This window comes from Aptenodytes forsteri, unplaced genomic scaffold (assembly GCF_000699145.1).
Source record: "Aptenodytes forsteri isolate BGI_AS27 unplaced genomic scaffold, ASM69914v1 Scaffold79, whole genome shotgun sequence".
In the NCBI taxonomy this organism is placed as follows: Eukaryota; Metazoa; Chordata; class Aves; order Sphenisciformes; family Spheniscidae; genus Aptenodytes; species Aptenodytes forsteri.
This window is the reverse complement of record NW_008794776.1, coordinates 4,880,902-4,900,888: the sequence shown is the minus strand read 5'-3', so window position 1 is coordinate 4,900,888 and position 19,987 is coordinate 4,880,902. Positions and strand designations below refer to the sequence as shown.

The 19,987-nt window shown below is 37.6% G+C and overlaps 1 protein-coding gene across 1 annotated transcript in view; it reads right to left on the bottom strand.

Annotated features, from left to right (window-relative positions):
- The window catches only part of TXNRD2 (thioredoxin reductase 2), a 41,916-nt gene that overhangs the window by 21,326 nt on the left and 603 nt on the right, over positions 1-19,987 (bottom strand). Inside the window, exons 2-11 of the mRNA XM_009274353.2 lie at positions 18,992-19,057; positions 18,240-18,296; positions 17,466-17,610; positions 17,075-17,149; positions 16,134-16,212; positions 15,016-15,078; positions 14,412-14,482; positions 9,693-9,712; positions 9,222-9,313; positions 6,471-6,645 (exon numbers count right to left, since the gene is read on the bottom strand). Of these exons, the coding sequence (XP_009272628.1) occupies positions 6,471-6,645; positions 9,222-9,313; positions 9,693-9,712; positions 14,412-14,482; positions 15,016-15,078; positions 16,134-16,212; positions 17,075-17,149; positions 17,466-17,610; positions 18,240-18,296; positions 18,992-19,057 (843 nt within the window). The remainder of the gene's footprint in view (positions 1-6,470; positions 6,646-9,221; positions 9,314-9,692; positions 9,713-14,411; positions 14,483-15,015; positions 15,079-16,133; positions 16,213-17,074; positions 17,150-17,465; positions 17,611-18,239; positions 18,297-18,991; positions 19,058-19,987) is intronic.

The window sequence follows — 19,987 nt, the reverse complement described above, 5'->3', positions numbered from 1 at the left end:
AGCATCTGTGGCCGTGGTTATGTCTGTGCCACAGCAGGTACACCTCTGAAGGGATTGTGGCCCCAGGATAAGTCCACGCTGGAGAAGGTACACCCTGAAGCATCAGGGGCTGTGCATGAGGTCATGCTGGAGCATCTCAAAGCGTGTGGCCATGGATAAGCCCACAACGAGCAGGTACACCCCTGGAGGGGCTGCAGCAATGGGTAAGGCCATGCTGCAGCAGGTTTACTTCTGAAGGGACTATGGCTGTGGGTAAGGCCACGCTGGAGGAGGGATATCTCTGAAGGCATTGTGGCCCATGGAGAAGGCCACGCTGGAACAGGTGCAGCTCAAAGTGACTGTGGCTGTGGATAAATCTATGCCGCAGCAGGTATACCCCTGGAGAGACCGTGGCTCATTGATAAGGCTCTCCTGTCCTGAGTGACCACCATAACAGCTGATTATATTGTGATATGGTATTTCTGTCCCATCATCTGCTGAGGGGCTCTGCTAATCACACTTGCACACAGAATAAGGTGAAGGTAATATTGGGCTGCTGTGACCTTCAGGTGCAGGACCTTCAACAGTGGAGACTGAAGCAGCTAAACTGAGAAGAAACCACAGGAATAGGCATAGTCAAGTAAGTAGCAGCAGTAAATGAGTGATAGCACACTCTTGCATACAGGAAGATTTTCTAGGGTCATAAAGGTGCAGCTGACAGCAGAATTTTATAATGGGTCTTCTGCAGTTTCTTAATCACAGAAGCTGGAATGTCTGTTTGCCCCCCAGCATTTGAAAAATCCAAACTAGAGCCAGCCAAGCATTTTATTATCAGGCATGATACTGCAGATGGCCACTGTGAGGATACTGCAGGGTGACATAATATTTCTTCTGGCATAAAACTTAAGTCCAATAGTCTTCTCCACTTCTTCCCTATACATTGGCATTTTGACACATCACTTCATAACTTTACACAATCCAACCTCAGTTTGACCTTAATTAAAATCTCATCTATGTTCCCAGTCTTGGTGCTCTCCCTCATCTTGTTCTGGGTGCCTGATACACTCCCCAAATTAGTTTCAAGACGTTTCCTTCTTCAAATCCCTCCTCAAAACCCACGAGGTGTTCACTAAAACATATCCAGCTGATAATGACTAATAAAGACCAATTCAGTGTAACTAATGTTCAGATTACAAGAAAATATTGACTACAGTAAGATTAACTAAGATTAAAAAGAGTTCAGAACCCTTACCATATTGATAGCAGCATGCACCAATTTTACAAAGATGTTTTTGAACATTTAATTCATTACTGATAAACTTTCAGCATGCCTGCCACAATTCGAAAAAAAAAAATCTGACCCTTAGTCAGTGCTAGGGCAGTAACTGGTTCTTTGCCAAGTCTGCTAAGCTGTACTATCTCTTGTAGCATTGACTAGTAATACTTATTACACAGAGGAGTCATCTCAGCAGAAAGCTTGTGCAATCAGTAAACACCTGGCCATCACCATCCACTGTACATCTGAAGTTACTTATGTCTGGAGACATGTCGCTTTGGTCCTACCAAACAACAACAAAAAAAAGCAACTCCAAGTGATATGCAACCAAATGAAAACCTTACAGCATGTAACAGACTTCTAACAATTCTATTTGTTTTGTTTTCAAGGTCCTGTACAAGGTGAAGTGGGCTGGAAACATTTTCTGAGAAGAAAGCTACAGTTCACCTTTACTAATTCTCCTACACTAAGCTTGTTTTAACCAAAGGTTTTGTACACCCTTAAAGTATGGCTCTGCAGTCTCAAAACCCAGTACCTAACCACCATTCCCAAGTGAGGTCATTGGCTTCAATCTCCTAGACACTTATGGGTGAACAGAACCTGTATTCTGTAAAAATGTCACAGTAATTATACTGGTTTAATGAAATTACTTTGCAGCATTTTCCACCATTTTTTTATTTATTTGTACCATCATTCAAGTAAAGGCTAGCCATCACCTCTGAACTCAAACAGCACCTTATAGTTCTGAATCCAAAATGTTCTCCCACACACAGATTAGAGGCATAGCCTAGCATCTAAGTTTTCCTCAACATGAAGAAGTGATTTTTGTAGTTACAAGCTGGTAACATAAGTAGCATAAAATAAGAGTTACACTCAAGAGTTTATTGGTGGGTTAAACAAAAGACGGAAAAAGTACCATCCAGGCCTCTTTCAATGCAAACAAATTACTAACACATTAAAAATAGCCCTGTTAAATAAAGTCTGACTGAATGTCATTAAAACTAGATATTGGGAAAAAACCTAAAAGCACTGCCTGATGTAATGGGAATTACAATTTTCATTAGGACTGCAGAAACCACATCTTACAAAGACAGTAATGAATTAAAATTAATGAGAAAGAGACACAGGAAGTTCAGAACAAAGACCCAGATCCTCAGCAAACCACATCACATTAGCACTAACAGTGTCTGAGATCAACCAAGGTGCATTATTTTTCACTGAATAGTTCAAAGGTTAAAAACTGGATGGCAAGATTTTGTTTGCAAAGACGAATCTAAAGCCCACCCCCTTTTCTACAGAGGCTGGCAGAGATATGCTCACAGGAGATCACAGCAACATTTTACCATACAGGACTTTTCAAAGAAAATCTGCAAACAAAATTTCTGTTTTCTTAGTTAACTCAAACTGTTTCGGTTGTAAGACTTGAGGAAAACTACTATAAAAAAAACCCCCAACATTTTGTACTTAACCCTTTCTTGATATTGAACAGCGAGGATCTTATTTTACTGCACTACAAAACAAATCTGCCAAGTACCCAGTCTGACACAAAGGACAATATGCTTGATAGCACATGATGTGCAACACCTGATACCTGTTCAGCTTTACATTGAGCTAAAGTTATAATTCCTTTTTATAGCAAAGATTACATTATTTCAAAGACACAGTAGTTTTCTTCTAAGCTTATGAATGCAAAGGAACTTGAGAATGGCTGTTCCACTGCTCTCATCAGGGAGAAAACTCTTTTTGTAAAGCTAAACTTAAAATCTGCTGCTGATCATTGCTTTTTCTGTTAACAGTTTACTAGCACACTACCTCACTTTCTCTGTCAAATTAATTCTAGGATATTTTGTAAACACCTGCTTAGTTTACATGCCAATTCAATGTTGCTCCTCTACACAGTAAGACCCCATTAGATATGTAGTAACTCAGTATATTTTCTAAGGACTTCGTGAATAATCAAATTCCAGTTATAGCAGTGATCTTTTGCCATCTATTGCAAATTCAAATGGAAATACTACTCGCCAATTCCATTTATATATTTGCTGTGTTGCAACTGCAGCATTCAATCCACAGGTTTCAGTCCTCCAATAGCTGAAGCAAACCCACTCGACAAAGCCTGATCTCCTGCAACTTTGCCCTGCAGCTCAGCAGTTGCATCTGCTTATACAGGTATCAATCTCTACCCTTTTCATTGGATGAAGACCCTATGTTCAATCTGTACATGCACACGCTTACCATTGCTTTGTAGCTCAGCACCTAACATATAAATGTTTTTTGTGTCCTTAAGGGCAGGGGGAATACTGTATAATATTAAAAGTTTATTGGTTCCATATTGAACGAAAAAAATCTCAAAAGCTTATCACTTCAGGAGAATTCTCACAAAAGCAGAAGACAGAGCACTAGTAAAAGACAGAAGGACACAGCAGGACTAGACAGGCAGAACCAAATAAAGGTCAAGAAAGAGCTGTTTCACTGATCTGGAATATAACAGTATAGTCACTCAGCAAGGTAACACAGGCCCATAACAGTTACCTACAAAAGCTTTGCATTGAAACCTTTAAATTACATTCAAAGGTATCAAAATGAGATTTTTTTTTTTTTGCCTCAAATATTTTGACTGGTTCAAAAAAGCTGCCAGAAAAGCAAAGAGAGCATTGTGCTTGCTATTACTGGCTTATCCATACAAGCAGAAAATTACATATTCCAAAAGATAAAAAAACCTCTTCATAGAAACACAATGTAAATTTTTTTTCAAAGAGCCTACATTAAGAGATAATACTGTAGCTTACCAAACTCAAACAATGTCCCACTTCCAGTAAATATTTTTAACACTATTCATAAAATCCTACTAAAATTCCACGATGCTCTTACAAAAATTAAGGAAATACCTACTATAATTCAGGCTACAATTAGTTAACAATAGCAGCTGCTTTTTAACTAACTCTACAAGCTGACTTTCTTCAATCAGTATTGTAACTGGCACATCTGCAGACAGGAAATCCTCAACACTACCAAGTTTCCCAGCCTATTATCTGAGACACCTGGTGTGGGTGTGTTGATACAGAGCAAAACAATGAATCATACCGACTGCCCTTCAATTAACCAGCTTTAACTGTTAATGTGTTTAATCCTTAAGGGTGGAGTGCCAATTTGAACACTAAAAAAAAAAAAAGTCAACACAAAACCCCCAGACCCTCAAACTGTTCATTTTGCAGTTTCTAAATATGAATTGTATCTCAAATCTGTGACAAAAATAATACATGTAGTTCCTCTGTATCAAAACAGTGAGTGGAGTCACATTACAACTGTGTTGCAATAGTGAATCATGCAACCTTTCCATTTTAATCTAAATATGAATTGTATCTCAAATCTGTGACAAAAATAATACATGTAGTTCCTCTGTATCAAAATAGTGAGTGGAGTCACATTACAACTGTGTTGCAATAGTGAATCATGCAGCCTTATTCCATTTTAATTAACACTAAACCATGCCTTTTTTCTTATTATTTCAATTTAATAGCTCTTTTTTCCATCTTTGACAAAAGTAAATAAATTGACTTGACACTTCACAGGTGTGACTCCACCTCAGTGTACTTCTATGAGAAAGCTTGAGAAAAATCAAATGCAGCATTTAGAAACCCGCTTTTTGGAAACATTTCCATCTCACCTCATGAATATTATTCTACAGTTTTCAGGATTGTCACATCTCCAGATAGCATGACCTTTTTTTGCTCTTGGCAAGCACTAGTGTCTTTGATTGGTTCTGGTGAGCATAATCCATTATTATAGGCTGTTTCCACAATTTATAGAAGCCCATTGCACTTCTAAGAGACTAGTAATCACAGAAAGTGAAAGAAAATGTTTGTCACAACACACAACCTGCTGTCTGGGGTATTAGGAAGATATAAAGGGGAACTTTAACTAGGGGAAAGGAACAACAGGACAACAGATTTAGTCCACTGGGCAAAATACAAAATGCTGTAAATGATCTGTTCCTGTTTCCTGCAATGGATCTATTCTACGAGCACAAGAATTTAACTTTATCTGTTATCAGCAAATGAAAGAGTAACGCTTCCCCACTACTGTAAAATAGTAGTGTCAGATAGAAAGAATAGCATAAAAATGAAGTAGTTAAGGAATTGCTAAAGCTGCTAGTAAAACTGATCATTCCCCTGCATCAAAACAGATTTCTTGGGCAGTAAGTTTAAGCCTATTTACTTTGTTCACCAAATATCATCTGCTTGCCAAATACCACTACTACCTTTCGCCATCCATTATTTATCTATAATTCCAGATATTCACAAAGCTTTATAAGCACAGAAGACAAGACGCCTCCTATTCTGGTGGACATGCAGTTCCTCTGAACCAATATAGCAACTGAGGGCCAACTCGTAACAGCAACAAACGAGCAGCTTGGGGAGGCAACACAGAAAGAGTATTTTCATTCCTGTGGGCAGGAGCCTTGTACCATACATCATTTAGCGTGTTAATCCTTACAAGAAGTAGCATTTGACTCAAAGGAGGCAAAACCCAGATTTAATTCCCATTTCTGGTGATTATGCTCATAGCCATTTGTCACAAAATTCTTTTAAACTGATTTACTCTGACTTAGGCATCATATGTCAGTTCCGAGGGGTCTGAGATACGTGAAAGTTCCTAAACAGATTTCAAAAAGCTCTAAAGTTCCAAGGTTCCCTGCAATGAGCTCAGACTTTTAGGGACAACTACTTCTCTTTCTCCGAATTGGATGATGGCTGCAGTAACAAACTTAAGCAGTACAATTTAGAAAAAATTCCTAGAAGAAATGGTAGCCTCTTGAACAGAATAAATAGGAACTTGTAGTGAATAGCTTCATGAATAAGTCAAGAGTATGGACTTAGAGAACATTACCTGCACCACAGAGGTTGCTGGAATTCATGCTCTCACCCTCTAGTAAATGTGAGGAAGACTAAATGGTCTTCCATTTATTGCAGCTCATGCAAAAGTAGTTACCACGGATTTCTTCCACTCACTGTAACTTTCATGTGTTTTTAGACTGTAAGTGAACAAGTCAAGCATGCAAGAAAAGAATTAAAAAACTATCAATGTTTAGATCACTAAATACTTAATATAAAAGAAAAAGGAGGAGGCTGTTTGGCCCCTTACAACATGATGAGGGAACTTCATTTTCAGAACGGAAAGCATTGCAAATAAATGTTAAGATATTCAAGTTTACCTACTGCCCACATCACTGTGTCGAAGGAATCGGTTATTTCTGTGCGCAGGTCAGTATTTTTCCAGGTGACTTGCAATCTGTTACTCTCCGTTTTTTCAACTTTGGTTGGGAAACATCTCTTTAAAAATTTTGTGCCGTAAGATTCCATGTGCTCAGTTACTAAAGATGCCATTTGCTGTTGAGTAGGGGAAAAAATTGTTTATTCTTAGATATATGACCTTTTTAATGTAAAACGCTCCTTCAGCTGTCTTCATGAAAATTCACTAAATACACTGTGCATTTCAAACATTCTTTGTCACTTAGTTAATATGCATTGTCAACACATGATAATTTATTGAGCCACTGTGACCTGCAACTCCATTCCAAGAGGCATCTACATCTGAACATTCAAATAATTTTCAAAAAAGTAAAATAGTATATGAATAAAATGGTTGCTTTTAAATCATTTGATGCTTATACAAAAACAGCATCTAGAGCATATTCTATTTAACGTTACAATAATTACCATTTTCTGGCAGCTTGATGAGAATTAAATACTTTCATAAAGCTAAGGAAGAAAAACATTTCCCTTTGCCATGACACCTGTCATTTCTCTGCAATGACTATGAATCACTAAGGTTTCTTGGAAAGTTCTGCTACAAAAAGGAAATAATGCTTTTGTCTTAAAAGCCTGTTTGAAATAATGCCACACCACAGTCAAGTAGTGAAGTGTCACATTGACACGTTTATCCAAAGGTGTCATTGCTCTTGACTGCAGTAATTCTGGTTGCACTTTGTCAAAGAATATGTTTATTAGTTAAAGGATATTATCACAAAACCACTCACACAGAACAACTACATGCAAGCTCTCGGCTTACAAAACTTTATTTTCAAAGTTGATATTAACTAATATGAAGGCAACAGCAGGGTTATATCTCTTCAGAAACATGATAGCTCACTAACCAGTTTCCATCAGACTCAACGTGGCTATAGACTGAACATAATTATTTTATCTCTATTAATACTTTCTTAACTTTGAAGTGTCCATTGTGCTCTTCCTGCCTACAAAGGATCAAGTTCTCAGAGAAAGCCCTACTGTAAGTGTTTTATGAAGTGCCACACACACACTCTTAACACTATTCCCTGCTTGCTCAGATCTCATGCTGTTACAGGTGTAGATTTCTTCAATGAGTGCAAATCCCAAGACACATTCGTATACAATGTTTTGCAAACTCTGGTACACATACCACTAGTTCTAAGGAAGCCACTTCGAAGTGGGAGTGGCTGGCATGCAACCAGGAGCTGTCACTACCTGCAGTGGTACTTGTCACTGCTGCTTCTAACAGCAATACTCCCTCCTCAAAAACTGTGCTGTTACACATGAAAATAATTTTCCTACACACTGTGTATGCAAAGAAGTTCTTAAAAACAAGCCCATAGTTCTATCACTCTCTCATCAACTTTGGCCTGTAAATGTTTTGCACTATTGCAATTCAGCATTAAAAAAAAATCCTCATTCATACCAGGAATAATTAAGTTAACGTGCATTCATTCCCATTCTGAAGACACTATTTTCAAGTGATTAACATGACGCAGTCTTCATTCTTCAGGCTGACATTTTTCCAAAGTTATTTGCCTGAGAAAAAATTTGTTGGAAACTTCAAAGAAAAACTTCATTACACACGTGAGTGAAAACCCAGAACTCTCTCACTGTTTTAAGAACACTACAGAAACTTTTCCTTCAAAGTAGCGTTAGCATCAAATCTTGCAGGGACAGAAGATTCACAATCACCTTTAACATACTCTCCCTACAGATCTAGGGACCGAAAGGACAATCAGGCCATCAAAGAGATCATCTAACCTGTAGAAGAGAGGCTACAAACTCACATCCAGGTAAAACCTTCACTGGATCCAGTAACTTGTCTTTAACCTAAACCCGCTATACTACCTTCTATTGCTTCTTTAAGCAGTTATACTTTTTACACAAATCCTATATAAAACTTTTTTTGCTGTTGTTGTTGTCTTTTCTCGTTGTTATTTCTAATTGCTTTTATTTTCTTTATACAGGAATGGGTTTCTGGCCAAAACTGTTTTCTGTTTTGTCAGCACAATCATGACCACTTATACTTTTAAATAAAACTCCTCAAAATTTTTCCTAATTTTGAAACACAGTTTTTTCTCTTTAAATTTCCCTGCCTGAAAGTTTGTGCTTTTAATTTTCTCCAGCTTAGGGTTGATAGTTCCACGAAATCACTACTGAAATCACTATATATTTTTTTTACCTAGTTATAACCGCCACTGTTTTGAAAGTGGTAAGGTCAAGATTTCCAATTCCTATGTCATTACAAACTTTCAGCTTAGTGATTTATTTATATTCATCATAATGAACGCCACATTGAACTACTTCATATTAAGTCCAATAATTTATTTTAAAAATCATTATCTGTAACTCCTAGAAATTCAGGATTATTTTAAAGAGATTATCTAATGTTTTTAGCAGTGGCATAAATCCCTCCTCCCCTGCTTCCCAACCTTTTTAATCTTGTTTTCAATTAAGCAGAAGGAAAAAAGAATATTTACTTTTCCGAGTACAGTATCAAGAGATATGATAGGAAAACAAGAGCTAATATTCATTTAGTTCCTCTTCAGAAAGCACATACTATGAAATGTTTGGAGAAGCCAACAACGCTTTTTCTTTAGGAGACAAAAATAATCAAATATACTTTCTAACATATTTAATATATAAGGAGATGTAAGATATTCCGTACTCACCTGATCAAACCCACGAAGCGGGATACTTCTCATCATGACTGTAGTCTCCAATCCAATGCCTGTTAGAAAACCAGCACACTCAAGTGAAACATCTGGTGAAGAACCAGTTAAGGAAATATAAACAATAATTTCATATAAATGCAATATAAAAGGGTAGTATACAAGTGGGCTTTTTACCTAGAGGTATCAAGTTCTCCTCACACAGACAACATCTTTAGCTTGCTTTTGTTGCATAGAATAAAACTCCAAAGCCTTATAATATTTTCCTCATAGATAACATTGTTTTTAAAATCCTGAGAATTTATCCTCAGCTAACCTTAATTCCCATGATGCTACTGCATAGAAAACTATTACCATTCTATTACCAACTCTACAGGGCATGAGCAAAGGAATCCTGAAAATTGAGCTTTCATAGGAAAGGCAGCTATGCTGCTTATAATCATAAATCATCAGAGCTTTTGCAGAGGATACAGCTGGCTCCAACAACCAACCTGTTACATAGAAAGAAAAAAAAGAATAAAACAGTGGAAAGAGCTTGTGCATATTTCTGCATAACCAAAAAATTATTTTCTGAAGTATGTATAGTTACAGAATTACAGGTTTGAGGAGTGGATCTGATGTTGTTAGATGGGAAAAAAGAGCGTGGCTTGTCAACTCCAACAAAGACAACACTATAACACGTGGGCTTATTTTATTAACAGAAAAAAAAAAAGAACAGGCTTATAAAGACATAAGGAATTGTTTTTATATTATAAAGAGACATTTAAACACATACTCTGAAAGACACAGTGAAGAAAGCCATGAAAAACTCGGAGAAACTAGCAAGGTTAAAAGGCATCACAAATACTTCAATTGTGTTCTATGATGTACCTCCGTTGGAAACATCTGGAGCGGACACTGACAGGTTTTTCCCCCCATGCCTATTGCTACTGATGCCTCATCTTTACAGGGCCTCTCAGCACCATTGCCTCTGAGACAGCAGGCAACATATAAACATACAGACATGCAGCAGTCTTGTGAGAGCTCAAGTACATCTCAAAATTTCTAGAGGTATCATCTTAATTACTAAATACGTATTTTTAATTATTTTTAAGAAAACACAATCAGAATTTAAGCACGTTTGAAATTCATCATCTTTCTATCAAGTAGATTCCAGTTCCCAATATAAGATTTTATTCATTGCTAAATTTCATTTTGATTTATAGCCATCTGCTTTTTCAGCATCTTATTTATCCAAATGCCAAATATTTGCCCTTCCTGTCTTTAAGTTTGTGTACGCAGTTACAGAAAATCCGTTCAATAGATTTACCTAGACTAGTATTTACCAAATACATCCATTTTAGATCTTAAATAAAACTCCAGCTCCCATCTCTCCCCATATTTCACACCCTTTCAACAAAGAACATCACTAAAGTTGTCCATCAACGCTTTTAATTTATGAGGTATATCAACTCTCCAGCACAGCGGTTTCCATGCCTGTCCCCAGATGCCCTATACACTGCAGCAGTCCTCTCTCTTCTGACCATATCCCCAGTTCCCTATGTCTGCTGGGTACACAAAAGGCAGAATGCTCAGTCGCTGTTTCGGAGGTAAAAGTGGATCCAACCAGCCAGTCACTGACACTCAGCTGCTGGACAGGCTGCACTCACATTCCTTTGCTGTTCATGTATTACGCAGACTCGTTAAAATCTCACAGTTTGGAGATGCATTCCAGATAATACTTCCACTTACAACAAAGCCTTTTGTTAAGTTTTTGAATTAGGGAAAAAAAAAGCATCATTAGGGATCAAAATTTCTAGTTGCTATGAGAACAGTACAGAATGTTAGGCTTTTTCTGACTATGATTTTCATCTATGGAAATACATGCTTTATAAAGAACTTTTCATCAAAAAACAACACCACAAAACCACAACACTCAGAACCCACCTAAATATTTGGCACATTTTTTCTGTTTATTTTGGGTATTTTTTTAAAGCAGGTCTCTCTCATACTGCCATATTCAAAAGTTAAAAAAACCTTTGGATTTTTGGGTATGGAAGAAGTAGTTTGCTAATTGTGTTTTGGAAAGCTAGAAATTTTAGAAATTTACTTTAAAAACTCAAAATACAAACTCACATAATCAGAGAGTTTAAATAGGTTATTTAAAGTTAGGAGGATTAGCAAGGAAGCATAAGCATTATAAGCATAAATCACAGAACCTTATCATATTCTTTTACCCATATCCAACCTTGTCTGACTGTTTTGAGGAAGATAAGTTTTAGCAACACAAATGACAATGCCAGCAGAGAGAACAGTTGCATGGAAATAATCTATTAAGCAAAGACCTTTTCCCTCAGCAGCTGTGCCTCCATTAATTCAAAAACTCTAAGCAGCAAAGCAAAACTATTTTGACAAAACATGCTCCGAACAGGTAAAAATTCATAGTCAGATCACAGGAAGGAACACATTTGAAATATCAACCCATGGCCTACACATCCCATGCTGTTTTGTTTGATTCCTGGCCGAGATAGTATACACCACTATGGTACTTCACAAAATAAACATAAACCCTTAAATCCATGGAAAAACACACACAAACTGAAGGCTAACACGAAGTGATGCATGCATTGCAGTCTCTTTATAAGGACATACCATTCATCAATTTTAACTAAAATTTACAAAGCAATGATCCTCCCTCCATCCTGTTACCAGGAAAACTAGTGGCATACACGCTTACAAAGACAGAAATGTGTTTCACAGAAGGACATCAAGAACCTTAGAAAATTAAAATATTTTATATATGAACATGTTTGGCAACTAAGAACAAATATTAGAGGCATGATGGAGCTCTGCAAATTTGGCTTCTCTTTTTGGCCCTGCTACTGACTAGCCACATATCCCTAGGAAAATTATTCTTCCACCATACTGCAAGAGAGAAACAAGTCCAATACTTGGAAAGCTCTTCATACAGTCTATGCTATGCTAAGCCAGCAGAGCAAAACAGTAGGTGAAACACTAGCTTGTGGCCCATACCTTACCCTAAACCAATCTGCACCACCTCCCAGTTCTAACAGAGATGCTTTTAAACTTCCAAAAAGTGCAGACATGGGGGCTGCTGCTCAGTGAGCTCCAGGGATTGCAGAGTCAGTACAACACATGTTTTCTCACAAAAGACCCTAGATATCATCTATCTATGCTACAACAAAAACATACAACTTCTGAAGGTGTACAGAGAACAGGTTGAGGTAAAGAGATTAAAATCTGCTCATCTAGGTTTTATGTTGGACAAACAATTTAACACGGTGGGAAGTAATTTTTTTCAGCATTAGGGCATCTGATTCATCTGTGAATGGATGATCACCCCCTTTTTTAGCATGTAGCTCCTGGGAACTGCTGCAAAAAACCCACATGCTGCCCATAAAGAATATCGACTAGAGATTCACAGGGAATAGAATGAGAATATCTGTAATGTGGGCATATGTTTGTGCTTCTTTTTCATTAGATGAAAAATAGATGCCAGCTGGCACTAATTCATAGTATCAGCAGCACGTTATTCACAATTTCTTCTACAAAGTAGAGGGTTCCTGCGCATTGTCAATGTCTAATAGAAAAGTTAAGAAAGCAGAACCTAATCTCCTTCACACCTGCTCAATCTCTTGCTCATTCTGAACATATTTCAAGGCATCTTTTCTAATTCACTCTGCCAAAACCCTTCATCTCAGTAGCGAGAATTTCTTCACAATGTTTGTATATCTAAGGGACTTTTGAGTTGGTTAACGGTTTGTCTTTTTTTTTTTTTTAAATATGAATAACTGCAGGACTGACAGTTCTATAACCCCCAGGCATGTAATTTGTAGCCGAGATATGTACATTTGGAGAGGGAGAAAAGAAAGAATAAGTACAACACAGCTCAGACTAAAAACAAAAGGTGTTAAACTGAACCTTGGGAATATTTATAATAGAAACAAATCCGACAGAAACAAACCTTTAACAACTCCCTCCTTCATTTGCTAGGACACAGCCTGATAAAGCACAGAAATGCTACTGTAGCCCCTGCAGGCTTATTTTGACTAAATCTCAGGAATGCAACATATAAACAGTAGACTCCCACATTACACTGTTACAACTTGCATTAGCAGCAACTGGACAAAAGCCACATTTTCACAGAAAAATCTTACAGGGATAGATCTTGTGTTTAGTTTTTGTGGGGGGGTTTTGGTGTTTTTGGTTTTGTTTGTTTTTTGTGGTTTTTTTTTTTTAAACAAATTTCCTTGCATAAATCATGCTCTCAAAATTCAAGAGGTGACTGATATACTACAAACAACAGCAAATTTACTTTCCTTTTTAAACTGTACCAAGGAGCCTTGTTTATCTATGTTTATCTATTTGATGTTTAGCTTAACACAGTGCATTTTTTCTATTAGAAAGCCCCAGCCATGAATGACAGCTCTGTTTTCTTTCAAAACACCAGTATTACAGTTTCAAGTCTCTTTTTCTAATATATACTTTGCTTTTTCTAGAATTGCTCAATAAAGAAAAGAAAAAAATAGTATTATCTGACTTTCATGCTAGCAAATGTGCGTTTCCTATCACAATTATTTGCACCAGGAAATTGTTCTGTAGTGCAATGTTGACTCAGAATCTTACTGTGCTATGTGCTGTTAAAAACAAAGACTATGGCATTTTAGTATTTCTGTTAAAACCATTTTTTTAGTATTTCAGTTAAACAATAGCTCCCAAAGCATAACAAAAGGCAAAAGCAACCCAACTGTCTCATCACATTTTCTTTCATTATCAGAACTGCCACCACTTAACATAAAATTATGTTGGAGTTTCTTTCCTAAGTGAAGAGCAATTTCACATACACCCATAGCAAAGAATAGGGACAGTACAGCCTTCGTTTAAGTTTATGCTGCCCTCTTGTGACTTCCATGTATAATAGCTACAGCAAACAAGTCACCTTAACCTAAGATGGTGAAAATTCCTATTTCATTTGATTTTAGAAGGGAATTTCATAAGGGGGGGGAAGTCTATTAGTTACTAATGAAGGTTGGTAGTGCGATGTTGATGCATAGCAAAACAAATTCTCAGAAGGAAAACAGAAGGACAGAAAAATTGGCGTATAAAAGGCAATTTCGAACATTTTTCACCTTGCCATAAAGAAAAAGTACGAATGCCAGCATCTGTTAAAGCCATGGTAAGGTAACTTACGTTTTTCCAGGAGATTCTTTTAACCAGAATAGATCATCACTTGTGATTCCATACTCCAGTGCACCTGCAATCTATGAACACACAGGTAAGATCTTGAATCTACAATGCAAGTCCTGGCAGCAAAGAAAGCTAACAGCAACTTGGTCTGTATTAGCTGAATTGTAGCCAGTTGACCAAGGGGAATGTATCTGGGCTTTCCCAGATATGTTATCCAGTCTCCATCTTTGGAGATTTTCAAAACCTGACTGCAAAACGCCTTGAGTTAATGAGCCCATGATCTAACCTCACAGCTGACTCAATAGCTGACCCCAGCCTCCTTGAGCAGGAGGTTGAACTAGATCACCTCTAGAGACCCCTTCCAACTTGAATTATCTTACAGCTCTAAGCAACATCAACATACTAAATTGACGCAAATTGTTTTCTATAGAAATGTTTTTCTGAAAAGCCTATGCTTTATATAAAAGATAATTTTTCACATGACACAAGTACAAAAACCTCTCATGTGTTACTTTATATTTACATTCTTTATCCTCCAAACATTTGTTATTATCTGCAACAAAACCCCTAAAGCCATTGGAGCTGTCAGATGGCAAGTGTAACTTACGTGCATAGGATATTTTGGTCTTCCTCCAGTAGCAATGACAATATTTTCTGCAGTAACAATAGTCTACAAACAAAAATACAAAATCAAAATCAAGCATTTGAAATCCTTTTATCTGTCTTTAGATTTTATCTATGTACAAATGAGTGATAAATGAGAAAGCTGGCACTACCATCTGCTATTTATATGACATAATAATTAGCAATGCATTAAAAAAAGGATGGAGATAAAATAAACTAATACATGCAGGAGTTTCTCCTACACATTTTCTATCACTTTTTGTTTTAATATTAAGCTTACAATTGTTCCTATACTGGACAAGATTCTGATGACTACTTGGAAGTAACAGTTGTGCACAAATGGCAGGTTTTTAAAATCAATTTTTGCTTAGGACAAAATACACAGAGATCACAGCAAGTGAATTCTGTCTCTAAGGCCTGGAGTTAAGCTACCTCATAAGTGGTATGTTTTTAGAAAATGCTAGGCATCTACCCACAAAAACTTTTGCTCTCTCAAGCTGATATTAACCAGTAAGATTATATAATTATCCTCAAAAAGGTGTTAAAAATGCATGTTCGGTCTCTTGTTAAATATGCAGAAATGGCCACCATTCTGTTATGTGACCCAGTTGCTCGAAGCTGTATATAAAAGTATACAATATATATATATAAAGTATAATTGCCTCCCACACACAATTTTGTATTAGAAAGCTAAACACCCTTACAATTCGTCTGAAGGAGGAAAACATCTCAGACTGATCTAATGCCCAGAGCAATAAGGAGATGTTGGTCCTCTTTACATCTCTGTAAGCATCTAACAAAGCAATATGACTTGACAAAAAAAAAAAAAAAAAAATCTTTTGTCTCAGCATTTTCATCTGCAAAGAAAAAGTAATGGCATCTAGCTGACAGGCTAGAGGCTAGGGACTCAGTAGGCAACAGTCAAGTTCATAAACACCTTCTCTAGGTGGAAAATGCAAATCTCCCTCACTAAAACAATACTGAATACCTAAAGCAATTTGCAAAAGTACAGTCTAGCTCCCAGTTGACCTGAAAACCAACACATGAAGACCTGAAATATTTGAAGTTAATGATACTGCAGAAATCAGCACAGCAGCTCACCTCTTTACCTGCTTTTGTCAAACCACGGATTGTATGCGGATCAGAAAAACTCCCTTTCATGTTGAAATATTTCACCTTCCTGTTTAGAAGAAAACAGCAACATAAACGCACACTTAATGAAGAATAGGAATGAAGTATGATCAGCTACTTTTTCCATATCTGAAGTGCTAAAAAGGATAGCAAACAGGCATAGAAAAGTAAAAGGAAGAAAGCATCTCATTTCATAGGATCATTTGCAGCTCTGTCACATAATTTAAGTCACCTAATTCTTGTGTCCCAATTAACTCCTCTATACAGCAGAGTACCTAACCTTGTAACATGCTTTGGGATCAGGTTATTGACCTCTTCAAATGATACATTTTCCACAAGCCATGGCATTACTATCTATAACATTACTAATACAATGCTCATTTGAGAGCATACAAAAGTGACTCAGCAGGATTCACAAGACTAGTACCTGATACATTATCTATTAATATAATTTCTATATAAAAGGAACTGCATGCTGAAAAACTTGGAACCGTTTCTGCACTGAAAGAAAAAAAATCAGCTGCTCTAGTATAGTGTTATCTGTGGTCTTGTATGCCATATAAGTTTTGGCGGACAAGCTTGAAATTATCTTGAGAAACTCTGACTACTTTGTATTAATGCAAAACCTCTTCAGATTAAAGAGAGCATTCCCTGATCCCTACACTGTTAGAAAGCTTTCATGTATGGTCACTTTCAACCACTATTTCCCAGAAAAGAAAAGGAAGGGGGAAAAAAAAAAATTTAAGAATCACTTACATTGGCAAGGGCACTTACAGTCCTGAGCAGAAAGGACTTACAAACTCAAAATACTAGCTCTAATGAGAAACTCCAAAGGCAATTCAGCAATTTTACAAGGAAAAGAAGAGCTCCTTGACTATGGGGAGAAAGATAAACTTCAAAGACTTATTTACTTGTCTTGTAGTTGCACTCTATGTCCCCAGTTCAAGGATTTCACGTAATTCTGAACAGCTTGTGCCATCACAGACCTATCACAAAGAAAGAAACTGAACATGAAGTCATCACATTACAAATTCAGATTATGCAAATCAAAGATACAGGCAATTGCTAGAAATTAGGAATGTTCTACAGTACTTTTTGTTATAAAAGTAAATTATCAAGTCCAAATCAACATAATACCTGCCCTGATAAACTAGTAAATACAGTTTTGTGTTTTAAACAAGGAGCAGTCTAAAAAACTTCATGCAAAATTTACTTCCCTAACTGTCCCTAAATAAACACCAACTGGGAAAAATTGTTACGCATTTGCAGCACATAGGAATGGATATGGGCAATAATATTTACCAGGTGTGATGAACAGGTTGGGCTATATTCCAGCCATAGTGTTGGGCATCTTTAATGGCACTCCCTAAAAGTGCTGCTTGATGCATAAGCTTTTTAGGAATGCAGCCAACATTCACACAAGTTCCACCGAGTCCCCATTTGGTTCCTTGGAAAAAAAAAAAAAGAAAAAAAAGTAAATGCATCAGGTTAGTATAACAATGCAATTGGGTTACTTAGAGAATTAGGTTGTTCATGCAATTAGTTAAAAAGTTCTGAAACAACACACAGTTTACTATCTCCTACAGCGCAGTTTCTAACTCTGCTTATGTTAATTTGTTTTGGTAAAAACCATCCCTACATATTTTTCTTCTAAAATTCAAACCATCTCAAGATGTTTCTCAGAGCTCTGAAGATCCAGTTACTACACATTCACATTTGCTTGTTTGCATTTGCAGATCTTATTTTACATATTGTAAATGAAGAGCCTCAACATGATGTGATTCATAATTTTTAAAATTGTAAATGACATTTTGACAGAGACGATATTCTCAAGTACAAAGTCTACTACAAGTGGTAGCACCAAACACTGCTAACAACCTTAATATGCAGGGGAAGCAGGCAGAGCTAGGACATCGTTGGAGCGAATGAGCAGTATAGCAAGCTGGGCTTAAGGACTTTTACTACAAGCAAAGCAGACAGCGTGGCTTTGGCCACTTTGTGGCCTGGAGCAATCTGCTCACCTAGGCAACCATTTTATACATGTCCAAATATTATCCTAGTATCTCTCTTCCGTACCTTGTGGAGAAGGTTCCACGTAATCCAAAACGGCCACTTTCCTTCCAAACTTAGCAGCTTTAAATAAAAAGCAAGACAAGGTATTTAAAGGAAGGAGAAACACACAAACCTAAACATTTTAGTAGCACAGGTACAGATTAAGAGTACAGGAGATGACAACTGGTGGTTTATACTGTCTAACGCAAGAGGCCAGACTGGGGACTGAGGCTTCCTGTGTAGTCAGAGCAGATTCTCCAGAAGGCACTTAATAACCCAGACTAGAGCCTCCAGCTTCTGCCAACACTAAAAATGCAATTTGACCCCAATGAGATGTTTAAGAACCTTGTGGGCTGTTGAGCATGTTACATGGAGCTACAAAGGGGCAAGGTTCTCTACAGGAGTTAAACAGTTCTTGGAAACAGTCTGAAGGGACTGTTGTTTTGACACATAAATAAGAAACAGTATAATTTAAAAAATACAGTATCTGTGGAGCCAGAGTATTTTACAATAACAGTGAAATAAAAGCTTACTAGATTTTCCCATGACAAAAGAAGAAATATTTTTTAAAAGGTTAATAGGAAAGCCAAACAAGATCACCCCACCTGAGGGCGTGAACTAATTTGCAGATTAACTGCATGGAGCCGAGTCAATGATTAATGTGCAGGGACTGAAGTCTTAAAAAGCTTTAGCATTATCAGTAACACTTCTCTTAGTTTCCATAAACACCGCTTAAGCTAAAACAAAACTTTTGTTAGTTATTTATACATACAAACCTTCTTTTGCACAAGCAAGGCCTCCAGACCCTCCACCAATTATCAGAAGATCATACTCATTCTTTCCTGTGAAAAGAATGTGAAAAAAGAAGGAAAAGAAACAGGCAAGGAAGATGGGAGAGATATATAAGAAGGTAAATATCAAAAAGTATACTATTTTTTACGATTGATTATTGCTGATTTGGGTTTTCTTTACTTTACTAGAGCACTATGTTTTTTCAGTGTCCCAAAGCATTCTCCAAAAATCGTTAAACTGTTTAGTCTGGTTTCATGAATGAAATACAGAAAATAAAGCAATCCAAAAGAAGTGAGGAAATAGATTAGATTTTTACACAATGTCCCAAGAAGCTTTTTGCACGATTAGACAGTTGCAACTGGGATCCAGTATAGGTCTTCTGTCTCTGCATTTCAGCAGCAAGTTCTACACACAGATTTTTCAGCGGGATCACCTTATCGGACTTGCAAAGCTTCAGCTGCAACGTAGGTCTTGCAGGGGAGTGGTGGAGCAGTAAGCTGGCCCCTTCCGCCACCTCAGCCTCCCCACACATCAGCCTTGTCTCCCAGGGCAGTTTTGAAGTGGCAGAAGCCCACAGGTGAGCAATAACTCGTTTCTTAGCAAGGGCATCAGGGCAACCCCTGCTTTCAGAGAGCTGCCAGAGGTTCAGGGAGGACGGCCGAGGCCTGCAGCATCCCGACACCAGCTGTGCCACCGGAGGGGTAGGGGGCTTTCCTCGGTAGTTCAGAGTGGGCAGTCAGACTGGAAAGGCTAATACGCCCCTGGTCGTTGGAGTTAAGCCTAGAGGAAAGGTTTGGCTGCCTCTCGGGCTGCCCCGGTACCTCTCCGGAAAGCCCCACCACAGGGGTGCAGGAGGCCTTGCCCACTTCACAGCCACCTGCGGCCCAGGAACTCCCTCAGCAACTCGGGGGCCGAGGGACGGGCTCCGAGAGAGGCAACGGGGCGGGGGTGGATCCGAAAGCCGTTACGGATGGCGCGAG